Genomic DNA, 21,080 nt, shown 5'->3' with positions numbered 1-21,080 from the left:
TTGCATTAAATTGAGTGAAGTTATTTCTAGGTTACACTAGTAATATAGGGCCTACCTAGTGTGAGTCACCTGCTAATTCTCTTCAGCATGAAAAAAATCTACCTTGTTCTAATTTATTTTTTTAAATGTAAGCTAAATGTAGACCTATGAGTAATACATTCCACAGCAGGTAACAGGAGTTGAATGGATGTGGCGGATCTTCTGGCACAGCACGTGTGCAGCGGGAAAAGAAACTGAACTTATACGGATTTGGTAATATCAATAAGCCTCTTGCAGGCATGAACACAGGACAGCCCAGAGGTGTGGGAAGCTGTTAACACCACTTCCTTTAGGTCTTTCTCATTCTTTTGCTCCTGGGAAACAGGAATAGCTTGGGTTTGTTCAGAAAATCACATCCTTTGAGCTTGACTGGAAGATGTATCTGTTTCCAGGTTTATCCCAGAGCATCTGCTAAAGGCAATTTAGCAGCTAGTTCCTCAGTGTGTGGACTCCTCCTGGGGAGACAAACCAAGATAGCTTGTCCCACATCTTTTTTAAAATAACCAACCAAACAACAACCCCACAAAACAACCCCAACCAAACAAACCCAAGCAAGACCAAATCCCCACCCTCCAGTTTCCTCTTGTTAACTCGCACATGGTTGCTGAATGCAGCCAACCACTGATGCTGCCAGTGGTATTAAAAGAGGCCCCTTCTAATTTCCTTGTTTGCAAGGATCTCATTTAATGGAAGGCAGGTGTAAGTGGTGGTTTGTAAGCATTAAGCAGGTAGATGTCAACATTGTCTGTGTTTCCAAACAAAGTTGAAGACTTACGGTTAGAAACAGCTTTATATTATCAACACTATCTTTTTATATTGGTGAGTAGCATTGTCAGACCTTGTTTTTGAAATGCTGGAAGTTCAGGCATACAGGAATTTTTTTGCTGGATATCAGAAGCTGCTAGTAGTGTTCCTTTTAAAGCAAGTGCATGCAGTAGTGATACTGAGTCTATAAACAAGCGTTCTTTTAGTTATGTTTTCCTCAACTGTAACGTGCAAATTCAGTGCTAGTAAATGCAGTTACTAACTTGGTACATGTAAACCTTGACTGTAATTGGACTGCAGGTGTGGAAACAATAAACAATAACAATTAAAAAAAAAAATGTATGTTTTTTAAAACTCCTGTGACTAGGCAAATGCTTTTTTCCTAGCATTGTCATCTGTGATAGTACATGGTTTTCTAATGCAGTAAAAATATTCTTGAGTAAAAGGAGCATTAAAAATGTAACTGATCAGAAAAGTGATGTTATTACTCAAATGCAAAGAGCAGCCTAGGGCTGGGTCGCCTCTTTAAAACATACAAGGAAATTTTAGCTAATCAGGAGTTAATGAATGGTGTCTTTGCTCAAATGTGAAGCTTGGCTGAAAGAGAAACACTTTATAAAATGACATGAAAGTCACTAACTGATAAAGGGAAGAATAGTTCTGACAGTGCTGGAATGCACCATAAGACACTTTGAGGGGAAAGAATTAACTTGTAAATAACTTAATTTGAAAATTTAAGAAGTTATGTAGCAGAAATAAAAATCTAAACAAATTTGGATTTCTTGGGAGTAAGATAATTTTAATCAACCTGGTTTGGAATGGCCAGTCAGGTGGGGTTTTTTTCAGCATTTTCTTTTTGCAAGAAAATTTAGTGAAGTTCTCTATTTGTCAGACTATAAACTTCCGATCCAAGCTCTTCAAAGTGAAATGTCTACTTTTCACCCTTCTGAAAGTAAAATGAAAAATTCCCTTAGAATCAGATGTGTCCAAGTGGGCTTCTGCTTGTATGTGTCAGCATCCTGAATGCCAGGAAACTAGAATCTTGATACTGCTATGAATGTTTGCTCTGTTATTCCTTTGCATCTGTTCAGGTTTAAATAAGTAATTCTTCACACAGTAAAGTGTAAATGAAATATTTTTAAATCCTTTTAAAGTAAATATCTAGGATTTTTATGATTCTAACATAGTCAGAATACAGAAGCAGGCACAAGCATGAATACGATTTCTAAAGGTAATATTGGATGAAACATTTGACAGCCAGGAGACATTATTCATGCTTCTCATTAAGTAGAAAATAGCACTACAATCCTTTTTGCCATGTTTCTTCTTATTTTTAAGAAACAATGCCCCTTGTTTGGGTTTTCTGGGCCTGACTTAGCCATAATTTTCCACGTGCAGTAGTATCAGAGATGAAACAGCAGAACTTGATGCTTATAGCAGTACACCCATTCTAACAATATTACCTGTATATTGATCTGGTGGGACCTGTCTGTTAGTGTATGGCTGAACAAAGGGTGGTGATCACACTGAGACTTGTTCCTGTCACTACTTGTTAAGTTTAGAGATCATTAGCTTTACTTTAAAACACAAAAGCAGGGCTGAGCTCCAGTGGGATCAGTGCCCTGTTTTGCCAGGCACTGTGCAAAGCCATTGGAAAAAGCTGTTGTAGCAGCAAGAGCTCACAGACAGCATACAGTGCCAATACCCACTGCAGCTAACTGTATGGCCAAATAGGTAACCGTGCAGGAGGGCTCATGATTATTGCCCTACTCTGGGCGTTGGCAGCTTCTGCCATTGCCTGCGGTAGAAGACAAAATCCAATGTGCTAAGAAGAGTAAGCAGTTTACAGTGTTTGTCGCAATTGATGTGGTGTAAGGGATGGGGATGAGAAGAGGTGCTATCAGTATGCTTATGTGCTCTTGCCATTCCTACTCCTGGGCTCAGGTCAATTAGGTCCCGAGATAGGTACAACGAAGTGAAGCTCTGCGGTGTGGTATCTGGGATTTGGTGGAGTAGAGAACTTGCTAGGATATAGACTTGCTTTTTAGAGCAAGTCTGCTGTAAAGCCGCTGGGGTTTTCCACTGAGTGACTACAGCCCAATGTGGTTGGATGCGTCACGTCACCACCACTACATCTAAGTGGGATCTCCACAGATAAGGCCATACTTATCTGCTTGAAGACATAAAAACTACTTTACTACTAGCAAGTAGAAGTAAGTTTCTGCCACTTGGACTTCCTGTTAAGTCATTTAGAGTAGTAACCCATTCTTTCCCAGCTGCAGTAACCCTGTCTTACAAGAAAAGGGCAATGTGTGCATACAGGCAAACACACACCTTTTTCTACTGAAGTTAGTGGCAACCACCACTGAGGTTAGCAAAAGGGAATGGCTACATCAGGTTTGGGGCAATCTCATGGCAGAAGTGACTTCCCTCAATTGCTCCTGATTTCTGACCCTCTCCTTTTCTCCCCCTCACCAGTGGAGCCTTCTTATCTCAGTTGTATTTTGTTCTTTTCCTGCAGGAGAAAATACAAGAAAACATCACAGAGGTAAGAGTAAATCGCAGAGGACTGGAAGGTATTTGTGTGTCATCTGTCTCTTTTTGTTAGGGGGTTTGAAGGAGGATTTTCCTATTACCAGATTGGTTTTGTTCCCAGGGAAATGCCATTCTACTGATTGTTTCCCCCTTTGAAGGTCCATCTTGCACTGCTGCTTTTCCAAATCCCCTGTGCTGCTAGCGGTAGTCCTCCCCTCTTACGTTAGTGGTAGTTCTCCCTGAGTAAGGACAGAAAGATTTATCCTTGAAGGTCAAACCCTAATAAACGTCACTGTTCCTTCTGCAAGATCTGCTGGTGCTAACTCCTATCACTTACTCATGCTGTAATAACAAAATGGATTGTGGGCTTGTAGCGTTGCTAATGATCTGTGCCTTTGCAGGAGACTGAAGGAAAATGGGGATCCTGTTGATTAACAGGCCCTGTTACAGCTACCTGATCTAGTTATCTTCCCGCCTCCTTGCAGGAGGGAGGCCCAATGGGGGTCTTTGACAGATTCATTTTTCTTTCTTTGGAACCCTTGTGCGTGGTTGCTTCAGAGCATCCACTTTTCAGCACAAAGTTTTTTTGGTGCTGAGCTGACTCCCCCTCCCCTGCATGTGGAGTATTAATTGGTGACTTAACCTCATGGCGTGCTGAGCATCTTTAGTTCATGTTGACTTTAACGGGATTTGAGACTCCTGCAGAGTGCTTCCTAAAGACTAAACCCTGCAGCTCGTGCTGAATGTGTCCTTTAATGTTGTGTGATGGTGGAGGGAGCTGGCAGATAAGCCAACATGATGATCTGATGGGCTAAGACATCACAGCCACCCCTCCTGTTTGCTGTCACCCTGTGCTGAAGATGATCACTCCAATGCAGCATTGGCAGGACAGGCTACCTGTGTGCTTGTGTGTCACAGCCACAAGAGACTGAAGTGGCTTGAGTCATGGATTAGGTGGGTTTGAGCTATGACAGTTTAGTGGAAAATACTGATTTTGAGATTTCTGTGCTGAACTGTGCAGGCGGGCATTGCGTAGTGTGAGACACAAGAACAGGGAGAAGGTAAACATGCTCCCAGTTGTTTTTCTAAATGTGGAGCTGACGCTGTAGTTCTGTTTGCAGCTCTACTTTTCCCCCTGTCTCCCTTCCTGCTGCCGTGATTGTTAATTAATTATGAACATGTCTCTGGCTGGAGGTCTCGAGTTGCTGCAAGAGGGTTTGTTCTGGGGCTGAGATGGTTTCCAGAATGAATGATTGCTCTGTGTGTGTGTGTGTGTCCCCTGCACTGCTCACATTGTACTGAGCACTGTGTCTTTTTGAGTGTGTTTTCTGTGTACATATCCATGTCATCAGAGAGGTTTGTATTCAGCGTCTCTTGTACGGGAGAGTTTCTGTAAGCCTCAGAAGAGAGATGAAGTATGTTAAAAGCTTCTACAACCACAATACATAGTTGTATCAACGACATACAGAGAATTGAATATGTCAGTCTGTTTAAAGGTACCATTACAGGGTTATGTTTTGTGCCCCGTGGGATTTTGAACTGTCTTTTTTTCCTCTGGCTGTTACCCGTGCCTGCTGCCTGACTGATGGTGTGTGCCCTTGCGGCAGCTGGGCAGACAGGCTTCGTGGCCCTCTCCTGTCTAACAACTGGTGTGAGCTCTGCGGGGGCAAGAGGCCACTCCAGGGACCGGCACACAGCAACTGCTGAGCAGCTACTCCTGATCACCCTGCTCAGCGGGAGCTGGCTGCCGGCCGAAGGGCTGTGTGGCACAGCGGGGTAGCTGCTGTGGCTGGGAACCACACTTTGCCAGCACCTAGGGCAAACTAGCTGGCTAGTAAGCTTCTGACTTGAATTTGCCACCTGCTGTGTGATGAAGGTACGTTGCTAAATGGGAAATTGCACATATTGCCATCTGATGCAGAAGTGTGACATCCAGCAAAAGGAAGTGGTAGGTAAATGGAAGTGGTAAATGCAGCAGTGCGTTTAAAGGCTGGTTTTAAGTAGCATCTCTCTGTTGAGTTGGTAATTCCAGCAATGAACATAAACTGATGACTTGGCTCAGATCTCCACCTTCATTTCCCACATTTATCTGTTGTGGGGCTTTCTTCTTTTTCCTTTGTTATGTTTTTTCAAAATGATCTTGGCAGTTCCTACGTCACTGGGCTCTGGAGGGTGACTGGCAGCTGAACTGAAATGATCTTTTGCTTGCTTTTGCATCTTCTTCCTTTTCTTTCTCTTTGGGGAGTGTTATCACATAAGAATACCTAGGTGATAGTAAGCAGCACTTAGTTATGTATGAGAAACACTGCTTAGTTACGCAGGAGAAACACTGCTGTCCTCTGTACCGTGCAGCGTAAAGAAACGGTTTCCCCTGAGCGCAGACCTCTTGTGAAGGAAGATGAGGTTGTGCAAGAAAACTTGAGGAGAAAGAGTCGGAGTAAAATCTGAGCCATTCTAAAATTATAATTGGAAGTGACAGGCACTGACTGTTGCATTGATCATTCTGTTAACTGAGTTGACTCAAATGCTTTTATAACAATAATATACCGATATGATTTTCCTCATAAAGTTGGAAGTTTCACAGCCGTCTAGACAATCCTAATTTCATTAGTCCCAACCTAGTAATTGCATCTGAACCACTGAACTGTGATGTAGATTAATCACAGCAATACCAGAGAAACAGGATATTTAATCAGAACTTGGGTCATCTATCATTCTTCCATCTAGTTCCCCTTGGGTAAGTGACTAGTAGATAGCTTATTAAATAGTGACTGGAGGGGTAGTCAGCAAGAGGGACAACTAGACAGGAAGCCAAAGCTTTCTTAAACTTCCAGGTCCTGGATTGGTTTTGCTTCTTCTGGAGCACCTGAGACCTCAGTCATGTTTGATATGACTGTTGAGACTCCCGTTGTCCTGAAGACACCCAGCTGTGGGCTGCTCATGTTTTCCTGAGAGAGACTCTGCACCTTCAGCTCCCTGGGAGATTAAAAGGGAAATGAGCCTTTCAAGTAGCTTTTGGCCATCCCCTCCTGGATTAGGTTTGTCTGCTTGGGTGACATTCAGCTAGCGCAGTCAGTTTTGCACTTCTAAGGACTCATTGAAGTCCTATTTCTCTTCTCAAAATTTATCAGATGAGCAATCTGTGTTAGCTTACATGGCACACATTTTCCTCCATTACAGTCTACAGTCATGCATTTTTACTCTGCCAGTAACAGAATTGCATGTGTTGTTGTTTTAGCTTAGCTGCATGTTGGTTAATTGTACAGTTTAATTTTCTATTAAGAGGCAAATGCTTCTTTTATGATGAAGTCATTTTAGATAAAAGTCAAGTAAAAAGAGCCTTGATATTTTATCCATCCACCATGGATAGGATGAATTTTTTTCCCCTAAGTACCTGTTAATGCTAAACATGAAGTACAAAGTAGAAAAGGAAATGTAACCGAAGTGACTTTGAAATATGGCTGTGACCTTGAAAGAAGCATCCTGATGGGTCCTGCAAAATACTAATGTGATTTCTTTAAAAAAGATTGTACTCTAATTAAAAAAGATACAAAACACATGGCTGGAACGTCAAGCCTTCCCTAATTTTCATAAGGGTTTTGTTATTTCTACTTCAGATGATCAGGCAGGAAACTCATAAGCAGAAATCTTTTCCATCCCTTTCCCACACTTTCCTATTTTTTCTCATCTATGTCTGTGCTTCTAAATTCCAGTTTGCTCCAGCATTTAGTTAATAGACTCTTGGAGGAAAATGTGAATGTGAACATGTTCTTCCTTTAAAAAAAAAAAAAAAAAAGGAGTGATGTATTTATGTTAGTGTGTTGCACAAGAGGTCAAACCATACATGCACGAATGACGTTACATACAAAATAAGTGGAAAAGTGTACTTTTTTTTCCAACTTTAGTTGATAGTTATCTTCAAGGTTACTCATGCTGATACCTCTTCAGATTAAAACAATCCACTCTCTCTTTTGGATTCTTTCCAAATGCTGGTAAATTTATAGCCTTGCAAGTCTCGTTCTAGGTAATCTTTAAGTTATGCATTTACTCAGGACCAGATCCTGTGAGGAAAAGTGTGCTGGGATTACTCTCGTCCTTTAGTGCTGTTAGGACACACTAAAGAGATCTTCATTGGAATGAAGCATCGGTACTCTCCCAAAGCTGATTGCCTGCGTAAGGACATTATATGTGGCTGTAGTTGGTTGTCACTGCCATTGATAGAATAATGTAGACTGAAGGGGACCTCCGGAGGTTGTCTCCTTCAGCTCTCTGTGCTTGCGAACATCACTATGGCCCTGACTAACTCTTGGTGTTCATCAACTTACTTAATTTGACAATATGCTTAGTCCTTAGTTCTGATACCATTTCATTTCCACAGCTTATCTACTGACCTTGCAAGGTTATCTTAATTACAAATAATAAAAATACTCCTAATTCCTTAAGCTGTGCAAGTAATTATAATACAGCTTAGCTCAAGTTTTTCTTTATATATAGTATCCGAGCAGCTCCAGCAATACAGGATGCATTAAAGCTTGATATCCTATTCAGTAGCATGCACACACAAGGCACATCTTGACGTGTCAAAATTCTTCGTAAAGTGTGGTCTATTGGGTGCTGAGACCTCCTCAGCTCTGTCTAACTTCAGTAGGACTTCTTGAAACTCTGCCTTTCAGGGAAACTGACGTTAAATTTTCAATTCAAGGCTGCTGGCATTGTGCAAAAAGAGACCTGCTGACTTATTTCTATGATATTACAAGTGGAGCTGGTTCTGTTAAATGTAATGAACACTTAATTTCAGTAAAAAGGGTACTGATTTGTTGAGTGGTCTGTATTTATTGCAGTGCAGAATCATAGGTGCTTTGGGAAAAAAATTGAACATGGTCATGTAAGTAAAGCTTATAATTAACCTGCATGTGAAAGGGGCAAATTAAAGTTACATTGGCAACCTTAATTCGGTATTTCCTAGCTTTCTGGGTGCTCGACTTTGCAACCTGAGTGATCTTCTAACGTAGTTTAAGTGCAGTCAGATACTGGCAGCATTGCACAGCTCTGAAAAAGAGGCTATGGTTCAAGTTAACAAAGCTAAGTGGAGTTTGTGCTTTAATTCACAGAGGAAGTTTGTATTAGTTGGCTATGTGTAGGGAAACTTCATGTTGAGAGAAGAGGAGGAAACCTACCTCCTAGAAAATCCCAGCTTATGTTCTTCTCACGCTTTCTCAAGGAGGAAAACATTGGAGATGACAGAGGCTTTTACATACCATCCCGCTTTCTGTCCTTCTCCGATTTCCCTCTGTTTATGAGAGCTGGAAGATGCAGTGAGATTGGATACAAATACATGCATGATTTTTCTCCCGCTTTTGAAATCTTGCTCAGTTTTTCTACCTTAAAAGGAGGCAGCCACTTCTTAATATGATGGCTCTGGTAGAGGAAGGTGTACATTTTGGATTCCTGACATGACTAATGGGACTTATCTTCTTTACCCAGAGCAGGACTAAGTTCAAAATAATTAGGAAACATGATTAAATAGTGACCAAATCTTTCTTACTGATATATATTCCTATTATTTTACTAAAATTAATTTTATTCCCTCTCTTATACAGTGCTGAATAATTATCAATAAATACAAGTCCTTAATGATTAATGACTATTAAAATATTGAATATATTGAGCATAGTTTTTCAGCTGATTTACAATACCTAAAATATTACTGTTTGTGCAGGAATTGTTCTAACAATAAACATATCTTGCTTGATAAGGAATGGACTCTATGAGATTTCAAAATAGAAAAAGTAGTTTATGCTACTCAAATACTGTGATGACAAGTGTCCTTACCTATCAAAAGAAAGTTATGGTCAGGTTTTTCCTAAATGTGTTCATGTTTAGGTGAAATTCAGCCATAAACCTCAGTATCATTTCAGCAGAACTGATAACACAATCCTGCTTTTGCATTGGTCCTCTGTCTGTACGACGCTGGTTTTCAAAATGTAATCGTGATATCATCTAGATTCAGGTTTTACTGACACTGTTTGTATCAATTTGTTAGAAGTTATTTGTAGCTCCAAGATTTGCAAGATTCATTCCCTTTTTGCTAGAGTAAGATTGGTGTGAAATGAAAATTATGTTCAAAAGTCATAGGCTTTAATGAAGATAAACTGGTATCAAATATTGTTTGATATCAGCCTTTCAAATCAAAATGACTTTGTGAGGTATAGATGCTTTCTTTTTTTAAAATTCTTACTGCCTGACAAGTTTTCCTGATTCCAGTCATGGTAAGAGGGCAGACCAGAACAGTCTTGTGCCTTCTACTCCTTTTCTAGGCTTTGTTATGAAAAGTTGTCTGGAAAAAAGCTGCTGGAGAATAGTTTTTTCACTAGCTGTGCACCCAGATAATTAACACTCTAAAAATAGGTGATATCGATTAGATACACTATAGCCTTATGATATTTTGGCACTTCTGTTTCCACCAGTTGGAACCAAACAAAATAGGGCACGTATGAATCTTGAAAGCTGCATGGAGAAGAAAAAACACAGTCTCCTGGCACCTTCCCATTGGGTTAGTTTGGCTTCTTTCAGTGACACCCAGTGCTCTTCTGACTGACTTATTTTTAGCTAAATTGAAATGACTTGCTTTTTTCTTTGGGGTTTTGCAGTTTTCATTACTTAAATGTACAAAATATAACTCTGCTTGTGGGTGCACAGGTACTAGTAAGTGTTTGTTTCCATTTTAGTTAATCTGAGATCCTCTATTGAAGTATGTTTGGAGAATTAGATTAGGATTTGGTGAAGGGATGTAACAGGGAGTTCTTCTTCCATGATTTACACATAATTTGTATAAGAAGGATAATAAAACTTAATGAAGAATTCAGTTAAGGCCTGTATTATTGCCTACTAGACATGATCTTCCTGTAAAATAATATTGATTTTTTAAAATTCTTTTTTTGTTTTGCCCCTGAGAAGTGAATTACTTAGATTCGATCCATACAACTCAGTGAAACTTCCTTAGTGAAAATGACATTAACTTTGATGGTCGTGTTGGTAGCATAAGAGGGAGGAAGCTAAGACACTTGCTACTCATGCAATCCCTCTATGGATAATCAGACTGTTCATTTCCCAAGTCTGGATGAAAGCAGTTTGCGTCGCTAGTAAGGGGCCTTCTTTTGTTGGAGCTTAATGTAACTGTTGGCAGAGGCAGAGGCTGTTCTGTAGAACTTCTCTTTTTGCCGTTTTCCTCTTATTTGCAATTTCTTGATAATCTCTCCATGTTCACGGAAAATCTGCATAAGTGTCTGAAGAAAATTCTGGGTTTATTTCTTGAAAGTAAGTGTTAACACAAATGTTAAGACATCTGTCTCCAGTCCTTCCTTCCCCAGCTGCCATTTCCCATTCCCTTGTTCATCCCTCTTTCCTAACTGTGTGTGAATTTCTCTAATCCACAGCATAAGGAAGACAGGTGTTAGTCTTGACTCTCTGTATCCCACCGGGCTTCCACTAACACACACAACACCCAGAAGCACAGAGTCTTGTCTGTCAAAAAGCTTTCCTTCCAAGGGAAAGCTCAAGAAACAAGTGGGAAACTATAAGATTTGGGATCCCACTGTCACTTGCTGCTCTTAGGCTGTATCACTTTACACTTCAGTTGAGCATCCAGAAGTTCGTGGGGAATGAAACGCCAAAAGAAGGAAGAAAACAAAATAACTTAAATGGATTTCTATTTTTTTTTTTAAACTGAATGCTAAATTGTATCTGGTCAAACCAATAATCCCAACAGCTGCTAATGAGCTGACCCCTCTGAACCAGTGCTGCAAGTAGTGGGTAGGTAACCCATTGATTTTCCCCATTGAGCATTTATAATGTATGAGTTATAGCAACTTCTAGGCAATTTTTAGTACACTGGGTAATTACAAAAAGCTGGTCATTTAAATTACCTTAAGATGCAGCATTTCCATGACTAATTCAGAACTCCTATGTCTTAGCTGTGTCTCAAATTCAATTTGAATTGATAATGAGTTGTTTTAATGCCTCTCTTTGATTTAGCAGTCAGACCAAAGGACCACATTTTTTAGGGGGGTAAGGAGGAGAGAGGGAGAAAGAAAAAAAATTGTTAGTAACTGTCATTATTTCATTATTTTGACAGTTAATGTGGGAGTGAGCTTTTACTTGGGGGACCTCCTCTGGGGGAGGGCAAAATAATTGAAGTCCTATATAAGCTTCCAGGCTTCAAAATCTCTCACTTCCTAAATGTGTGTCTCCCTTGCAAATGATGAGGGAATCCTAAGGCACTTCGTTAAAAATCTATCACATACAAGGGATGAGGCATCCTTGCTGAGATAATTTGCCCCAGGAAAGAATCAGCTATCTCCTGGCAGAGTGACTTTTTCTCAAGAGAAATTTCTCACTTTTCATGTGGATTACACTGGAGCCACTAACAAGTCTTATCAAATCCGGGAAGGCTATAAACCCTCTTTCCTCATTGCCACATCAGAGAGTCTCTCTGTTTGATTTCTACTGATTAAGCTCTGTGTTTGCTTTAGCACATTCTCAATAGACTATCCAAGTATTATGAATAATTATAATAATTTCCCCCAACAAATGCATTTTATTTGCCCTGTTATCCTGCCTATTTTGAGACGATAACTTGGGGATGGCATTTAACTTTAATTATATGACAGGTGAAGAAGTCCTCCAGATCTTTATGCCATATCTACATGGACACTGCGCTCTCTCTGGGCCAAAGGATTTATCGCACATTAAGGTGAAAACATCTACGAGAGTCTCTTGTGAAAACATTGGCAGCTCCTTGCTGACTGCCATGCCATCTCCACAGGCACAGGGGACCACGGCCAGTAATGTATTTTGACAGGCTGGCTTCCAAGCGTTAACACCAAAAATGGAAAATAAGCCTTAAGTAGAAGCAAAGGACTTGGGCTTCCTTTGTGTGTGTATTAGTTTAAAAAGGAATCAGACATTAATATGCTTAATACGTGTTTGAATGAGCATCACCACAGAGAAGATTAAGAAGCAATTTACTGTAGTTTTTGGCTGGTGTATCTCCTTCTCTCAACATCTACTGATGAGGCGGAAGAGATGCAGACCCCGTTACAGAATTTCATGTGTATTTTTCCAGGGTTTGAAGTAATGTGGATGATGATGTTAGACTGTCATTGTGCAGAAGAGCAATTACTCTCCTGCTAGGGAGGAGGTTCTGGAGTAGAAACATCCAGTTGTTGTGTACTCAACCTGCACATACTATGCTTCACAAGGGCTTCCTAAAAATATCTGAGGTATTTATATTGTGGATTTGTTGTTTAACCACACTTGGACATACCAATGTGCCTGGTTGCACAGATGTATGAGCAGGTATGTGCACGATAAGCACATTGGATGCATCCGGTTTTATAAGACCAATCCCAAGCTCTCAAGAGTAATGTTTGGCACAATCATTTCCAAAGATGTGTTCCGAGTTTTTTGTGGGTGGTGGTTTTTTTTTTTTTTGGTTTGGTTTGTGGTTTTTTTTGGTTTTGTTTTTGTTTTTTTTTTCCTCAGCCAGATTTTGGGAACAATTATAGTAGAGACGCGCTTTGTTTTCTCACAAGACATAGGCGCAGGACTTTGGACATCTGGGCCTCCAATGCTGGGTCAGAAAACCTTTTTTTAAGTTTATGCTTTTTTTTGGTATAGCTGCTTATTCCTAATTATCATTCTGATTCATAGAGTAGTTAAACCCACGTTCCCCCTCACCTACCTACAACCATACCTTCAGAGAGAAGATATAACAATTGTCTGAACATAATAGAAGTGCTATAGTTAAATCATGATTTCTTTCTGAGGTTATTACTCTTAACATGTACAAGTATCTTATTTCTGTGCTCCTGTGCAACACATTCAGATTTAGTGATGCGTGTAATTAAGGTTCATAGCTTTGGAACCTTTCTTGACTAATATTTGCATAAAACATGTTTTCAGCTTATGTTTAATTGATTAGGACCAGCTATTTTTAAAAGGGGGACAAATTTTCTGTTCTTTTAAGTTTGTTGTCAGAAACAATGCTTTATGCAGTGCAGAAAGTGTTCTCTGGACTTGCTGATCAGTGATACACAGTTATTCTAGCCTTGTAGACCATTGTCTCGTTGGGTTGCTTTTCAGAGTCTGGGATGTTAATAGTAATGAGTGGACAGGATGGAAGTGGTTCTTTCTTGGGTTCTCGCTTGTTCTTCCTGGGAAAATTCACAGCAGATAGCACTTTATGTTTTTCTTCTTTTTTTGGTCAAAAAAAAGTAGAATTTAAAAAAGTGAGAGATGCTGACAACATTTCAAGTGAACCAGTTCTGTACATGGAATCCATTTATTCCGATTTCTTTGTCTGCTAAAAGATGGTTTTAAATTCTGGGTTTTTTCCTCCTGTTTCTGTCAAAACAGATACTACTATAACTGAGTTACACATGAGCTGGTAATTTCCCTATTGGAGTTTTTTTTCAGCTATGTAATAACATTCCAACAAATTCCAGCAGTACTTAGTGAATACTAAGGACGACTTCTTCTCCAGTTTTGCTTTGTAGTCAAGACAGAAATACTTATCCACTATCCACTGCAGGAGCTGGTAGGTTCCATGCCCCAGAGCAGCATGGATTTACATCTCATGGTTTTGTGAAATAAGTTATTGGAATCGGAGCATCTGGTTAAGCCCCTACAAAATGAAACAACACGTTGATTCTCATGAGAACGCTGAAGGAATGAGCAGGCACAGAGCCTAAGGTACTGTCCAACTGCTGCTGATCCATGCCCATGTAGGTCAGGATTAAAGCATAGCGATGAAATAAAAATATGGACTATGAATGCTAACTGTGTTGCATATGGATGAATAAGTGAGTTTGATCTCCTAGGCAGTCATTCCAGCCTTTTACCAGCAGTAGATTTGCTTAGAAGAGAAAACCAAGACTATCGCAAAAATACGTTGTTCGTGCTCTGAAAGGCAATCATGTTGTTGCTACTTTTTCTTTAGGCTGGCTAAGCCATGGGAATGGTTGTACTTCAGCCGTCTTACAGATTGCAGTTGTGATTTTTTTTTTTTTAAATTTTTTTTTTTCCCCTTCCCCTGGCAATAATGTGAATGTTTTCAGACTGTGATGACAAACACCCCTTCTGGGAGTTTCTGCGCTAATAAACAATGGCGACAACAACTTGCTCTATTTCATGTTATAGCTTCAATTTTAATGACTCATGAGGCACGAAGAACTTAAGCACCGATCTGTTTATTGACAGAGCTTAAAGACACCAAGGACTGAAGTGACAGTAGGTATCATTAATCAGCGACCTTGTTGCAATCTCAAGCAACGCTGCGTTTTGATGGCTGTTTTAAAGAAAACTGTAAAAGCTGGACCAGGTGAATTCATCTACAGTCCTGTCCTAAAGCTTGCCAAGGTGAGGGGCTGGAAGGCTGACGTGCACCACGGCTTCCAGAGGCGAGAGCTTTATCCCCAGCGCCTGAAGGACTCTGCCCTCGGCACACACAGCAGTCGCCTAGAGGAGGGCAGTGCTGGAGATCATTGAAGGTCAGGGTCTGGAAGGATTGTCACAGCTACTTCACACTGCACACCTGGGAACGGTGAACATCAGTCTGGAGATGCAAAGATACATGGAATAGATGCGGCTGTCCTGTTTTTAAAGTGAGATGTGACAGTTTCTAGCAGAGCACTCATGTGAGGAAAATCCTAAATACCTGAAGGTTTTGACTCTCTTGGGACCAAACCTGAAGAAGTTTGATGATGGCAGAAACAGCCTCTCCCAAATCTCTCAGGACTTTCCAAATGACCATTACCAATGCATGTGATTTAGATCAGTTTCATTTCACCCCAGTTCTTAGCTGGATGGTCTGAACGCTGGGAGTGCAGTGTCCCAGTTATGCTGTCCCAGCCAGCTATGGGCAGGCTGATGCTATGCATTTTGTCAGTGTCCTTGAGAAACAGTGAGAGACCAGTGGCAATCAACATTAACTCTCACCTTTTTTATCTCTAGAAAACAATGTTCAGCCTTTACTTATCAGCCTAGCCTTGACACTGTGCTGTCATCTGAATTCAGAACTGAAACATCTTGGAAGGAAAATATCATCAAAGCTGGATTTGCCTCATCATCACTTGTCCAGTAACCTTCGCTTGGGAGGAATTTAAAGAATAGATGTAAAGATATTTCTGAACTGCAGCTTTATTATCATTTAATGCTTCAGTTAATACTAACACATTAATAAGAGTTGGGTGGTGGTTAGACTTGGAGGCGGGGCTCCTGTCTCAGGTGGTTTGGGGCCAATTCAGGACGGTTAAAAAAAAATTACAGACGGTGGTACAGAATCTCACAGTTGTTTGAAACGTGCAGGGAGTCTGTCACATCACTAGCAAAAGCACTTTCCTCTGTCATGTGCAGCTGGAAAGCTGTGGGTTGCTCTTATTAATCCAGTGGTGGAAACATGGATGGCTCTGAGAAACCTTTCACACTGTCTACAGACCTGCACATAGAGAATTTGTGGCTGCAAAAGGTGTAGGTGGAAGAAAAGATGACAAATTTCTTCAGTCCTTTCATCTGAAAGGACGTGTTAGAAGTTGAGAGTGAAGCAGAAGCAGGAATAATATAAGCTAAACCATATTAAACTGTCTTGTCCTCTAGCATGACACTTCAGTAGGGCTGTGATTAACATCTGGATTGCCATATATTGAGAGTGGATGGGGAACTTGCTTGGTGAATCAGCTGGTAAAGTTCTGTGTGCTGAAGAAAATGGAGAAAACAGGGTAAACAGACATGACTGGCTTTTTCTGATGCAGACTTTGTGATGTCTGAATATATGCAACTGCCCATTCTTAATTAGGAAAACTCTTTTGTTTGAGCAGACTTTACAGCGTTCACCTGCTTATTCTTCCAGTTCTTTGTTGAAAGGCTGTAATTAGGAGAGCATGTTTCTTCAAAGCATCATATGCACACGTATTCAGCAAAAGCTTTCAATCTGAATTAGGAATGTGCTACCCAGGCATCAGGTTTTATTAGCGTACGATGCGTCTGTCTCTGTGGAAGGATCTCAGCTTGAGGAACAGACATAGAACATTAAGGAAAGCACGAACTCAATAGGAGACAAAAATGTAATATTTTTGCTTTGAACTAAAATAATTAATGTTTGGAAGTGACATGCATTTTCAGTGGATTAATAAATGGCATCCATATTTTGGTCAGGAATACACAGAGGGTTCTTCCAATTGCTGCTAGAGTTGTATGAAGGGAAAACAGAAAGACACCAAATGTAGTTAGTTTAACTATACTGTTAGGTATTACTGTTCTGTAAGAAAGATGTCTAACAAACATTTTGAATAAGAAGGCACTTGAACAGCCATAACTACGTAATACAGCTTTTAATAAATCTGTGTTTCAGTTCAGCAGTGTTTCCCCATCCAAGGAGTATTTCTCTTGAATGAATATAGGTTACTAGTGTTCTGAAATTGAGTCGGAACTCAGCTCACTGAAAAGTAGAAAACTTGTTATTTTATCAGAAAAATAGTTATCACAGTTATTAGGTGTTAGCTGTCTCAGATCTGAAGGATTTGTAAGTCTGGAAGTGTGTCTTCTAGCTCTATCAGTTAAACTCCCACAGATTTAATCTCAAACAGAGGACTTAATTGCTGACACATAGACATCCTATGTTGTTTCACAAAGCCACGTGGCCTCTGGCTTCAAAAGAGCATGGGTCTTCTGTGTTTCTTGTGTGCCAACCCACTGCAGATGCTTTGGATGCTGAGGGCACTTCAAATGCCCCCACATAGGTTTGTTCAGGTGACTGATTGTCACCCTTGTCACTGTGTAAATTCAGGCTGAAATACAGTTGCAAACTGGATTTTGCTGAACAACCAAACTTCTAGGTGCTATAGAGACATCTTAGGTCAGTATCAGGACAAAGGTATTATTTAAATGTTTTCCTATTACTGTAGTATCAAAATCACACTTAATACTGGAAAAGTAATAGTAATAGGAAATGTGATCTGTGTGTAAATATGTATTTGTAGGCAAAGAAGGAAAGGAGAAAATGAGTGGGCAGTACTGAGAAAGCAAGAGTGAATTATAGGGCTCCTCAGCATTTTCGACAATACGGAAACCAGTCCAGGTTGCAGTTAAGGCTGTTAAGTGGTTTATAGGAAATCAGTTTGATGACTTAAGTAGTTTTCCCACACATATGCATATCCCACAAGCAGTACCAAACTATGATGCCTAGTCTAGATGTGAAATAGGTGGGTTTAATGCATCATATACCTTATCTTAGTGCGTGTGTTTAAAAGTCTTTAAGAGGACTCTCTAATGCAAGGAGAAACACAGAATTCTCTTGGCTGGCTAACATGTGGAGACTCAACGTGCGCTGTCTGCTCCAATGGTTTAAAATTTGCTGTCTAATATATATTTTCATTCTGTTATTTGAAAACCATTTTATCCCAAATTATATATATCATTACTGTCTGTTTTCAGGCTATGCTGGACATAGATTTCAACACAGGCTGTTCCAAGCTAGTGTGAGGAGACACTGGCACAAAATTTTCTGGGAGAGGCAAGAAGCTTTCATCTCCAAGAATACCTCTTAGGCAATTATAATGACCACCATCTTCTCACAAAGTGGAATGACCAAGCACATAAGTGAATGTTGATTTAAACACTCTTCTGGCTAGGAGTGATTCATTTTTTAAAAGCTGGTGTTTTTGAAGCAGAGCTTTTAGGAGGAGAACTGTACAGTAGGCAATTGCTCAGGTCTAAATGCAGCTCTGTGACTGTATCGGTGCGCAGAGATCATGTGGCAGTTTCCTCACACACCAGGCGTGTGCACGGTGAGAAATCTTCCGGGAGATCATCTTCTCAGAAGCGTTCTCATCACACATTTACAGTCATCAGTGAAACCAGTGGTTGTGACTGAAGATACCATAAAGCTGTTTTGCCTCTTGCCCTTTGAATAAGTTAACTGTCTTCCTTCATACTGACTGTTTCTAAGCCACGCTAAAGCATGCTTTGTAGACAGCACACAGCCTGTTTTGTACTGTGTGGATATGGCTTGGTGACTATGCAAAACCTCTAACTGATTAAAATTATCCTTGGTGAGAAATGGAAGAAACCCATGCAAAGACTGTGTCCTACGCAGCATTTTTTCCCCTCCCTGTGAGCTACTTACTCTTGCATGGGACTGCAGCACCTCGTTCTGTCACTTACTAAGAACAGCGGTGACGTATTATTTTTCACAGTAAGGAGAGATAAAATAATCTCATTGTGGTAAGTTAGCTTGAATTGTCACTTCACATTGCCATTCCTGAGACGTTTCTTCAGTGTCTGTTTACTGCCTGGGTCTTATCAACACTTCCCAAGCCGCGCTCTTTGGAAACCTTTGGCTTGAAACTTTGCCAGTACTGCTGAATAGTTCCAATAATACTTGTTATTACCTGCTTTTTGACTTAACATATGCCACAGGCCATGTGGAGAGTCTCATAAGGATTCAGTGGTATGCCGCTGGTATCCTATCCGAAGGATACAGCCATAATAAAAGGGGAAAACCAACCTAGGCAGCTGGGTAGATTATCAAATAGAGCGCCTGTATAGGTCTTCAGAGGATCAAACAGCTCATCAACTTACACTTACAGTGTCCTGAATGGAAATATGTACTTGTTTTAAAGTTGCACTGGTTCTGTTTTTCAAATAGGAATGTTATCGTACAGTGTGAATCATCACAGAGAATAATAAGCTACAGACCTTGCAGAAGGGAAGTTATGCTTGCCCTTTCTGGAAAAATACATTCGCAAGGAAGTATTGTGGTTTAGGTAGCATGACCTTGCGTAGAAGTCGTACTTCCCCTTTGCTTTGTGTGATATGTTTAACACTCCAGTCCTCCTATTTGTTAGCTTGGGGATAATTGGCAGCAGGTTTGCAGATCTGTGGGAGCTTTTTCAAATGACCTGAGGTTCACTTTTAGCGTTGGTTCAGAGTATCTCTAAACCTTAACTAAACGGTTTATTAAATTTGATAGGTCACTTTTTGCCACTAATTTTTATTGATTTTTAATCACTAAAATTATTTAATTACTCTTTCTTCATCTCACATTAACAATTGTTTTTTTTTAATTCCTCTGTGTCTACTGCTAATCTAGTAAGATGTCATAAAAATTGGTCTGCTGGATGTTTTCCACTTACTTGCCTGTAACATTATAAACTAATGTTATATAACAGAAATAAATTAGAGGAGAAATATTTTGTTGTTTGGCACTCCTCAGATTATGAAACAATGTTTACTTCACTTAAAATACTGAATCCATTCCAGGCACGAATAAAACTTTGAAAGGTATTATTTACGGAAAGAAATAGTAGACTTCCTTTGTATTTTAAAGAAAGATTTTTAAAATGTTAAGGGCCATCAGTCACACCCTCACTGAAACTTCACAAGGGGCTTAAAAGACTTTGTTCATTTTTTCCACTGTACAAATGCACAAGGACATTTAACAGTCAGCATTCAACTTGTTAAGAGTTACATCTTGTATCTTGAAAAGTACAACATATGCTGTTCTAGCCTTTATAAAAACATTCCGAGTTCAGACTCTTTTCTTAACCTACAGAAAGGTACCGTGATAAATGCTGGAGAGCTGACGGACTTTCTTTATTTCAGGAGCTTGTTATGGGAAACAGTCATCACATTTGAGCGACTCCACAGTCTGATAATTCACATACGGTCAGTCACTGTGTGCGTGTGTGGGTGTGGAGTGTTGCGGGGCAGGCGAAGGCAGGACGGCAAAACTTTTGCTTAGGTTTTTGACAAGAGCCTGTTTGTGTGCCTTTACAGAGAAGGAAATAAATAGGGTGAAACTCTGGATCTTAAAAAAAAAATTTCCACTTATTTCACTTTGAGCAGCATTTCCCGTTCAGGCTTTTGAGCTGATTGCTAAATGCCTAGTTCACATTAAAGGTGTGCAACCAGCTCTCTTAGGCTAGGCTTTTGGAGACTAGAGGTCTCTTCTCATCTGTTTCTTTCTGTCCTCCCCCTGGCACCCACCTCCCATAGGCTTATCATTAGGACTGTACGGGGTGACTGTAACGACGTGAGCTCCCATACCATGTAAATGACAGCTCAAATGCCAAGATGCTCAATCAGAAAAATTGTGTCTTAGGCCCTCATTTTGGCCTCATGCTGGATCCTGGTTGCAAAATAAACTTCCAGATAAAAGGATATTTTACATCTGAATCACAAAACAGAGATGGAAATGACGGCTGGGGTGCTGAGGTGTGGGGGTGGAGCTAAGGCTGGAGTTGGGGTTGAGCTGGAAGACTACCACCAAAGCCTGCCTGCCTTAGAAATACTGCCTTTGGTTGTTCTCACCGTCTCAACGTTTCTGTGCACAGCCTGCTTCACACTTTAGACGTTGTCTTGTCTCTCTGTTTTCAGTTAACTCTGTATATGTACTAAGTTAATTATCTCACAGAGATAATTGCTGAAAGGTAGAGTGGCTTTCAGGGTAGAGAGAGATGCAACTAATACAAGTGTTTGAGATTAAACTGTGGCACAAGTGCTGGGTTAGATAAGTAATATGAACAGTCCCCAGCCCTGAAGAGAATTGACAGTCTAAGCAAGACAAGTCTAAACCAGCAAGTCATACTAGGAAACCCTGAGGAATAAATGAGAAGAATTCAGAAGAATTATTGCTTGCCACGCACTTGCTATGAGTTCACTTACAGCCTGTTTAATATTATTAG

General features: G+C 40.2%; 1 protein-coding gene across 3 annotated transcripts in view; it reads left to right on the top strand.

The window, feature by feature from the left end:
- PDE1C (phosphodiesterase 1C) overlaps positions 1-21,080 on the top strand; it is a gene marked incomplete at both ends in the record, with an annotated part of 326,875 nt that overhangs the window by 131,872 nt on the left and 173,923 nt on the right. The window contains one exon of one of the 3 annotated variants that reach the window (XM_082320991.1): positions 3,326-3,352. The exons of the other annotated variants lie outside the window; for them this stretch is intronic. Within the exon in view, the coding sequence (XP_082177117.1) occupies positions 3,326-3,352 (27 nt within the window). The remainder of the gene's footprint in view (positions 1-3,325; positions 3,353-21,080) is intronic. 3 annotated transcript variants of the gene reach the window in all.

Source organism: Platalea leucorodia, assembly GCF_965183815.1.
Source record: "Platalea leucorodia genome assembly, chromosome: 1".
Taxonomy (NCBI): Eukaryota; Metazoa; Chordata; class Aves; order Pelecaniformes; family Threskiornithidae; genus Platalea; species Platalea leucorodia.
This window is presented reverse-complemented; position numbering and strand designations above follow the sequence as displayed.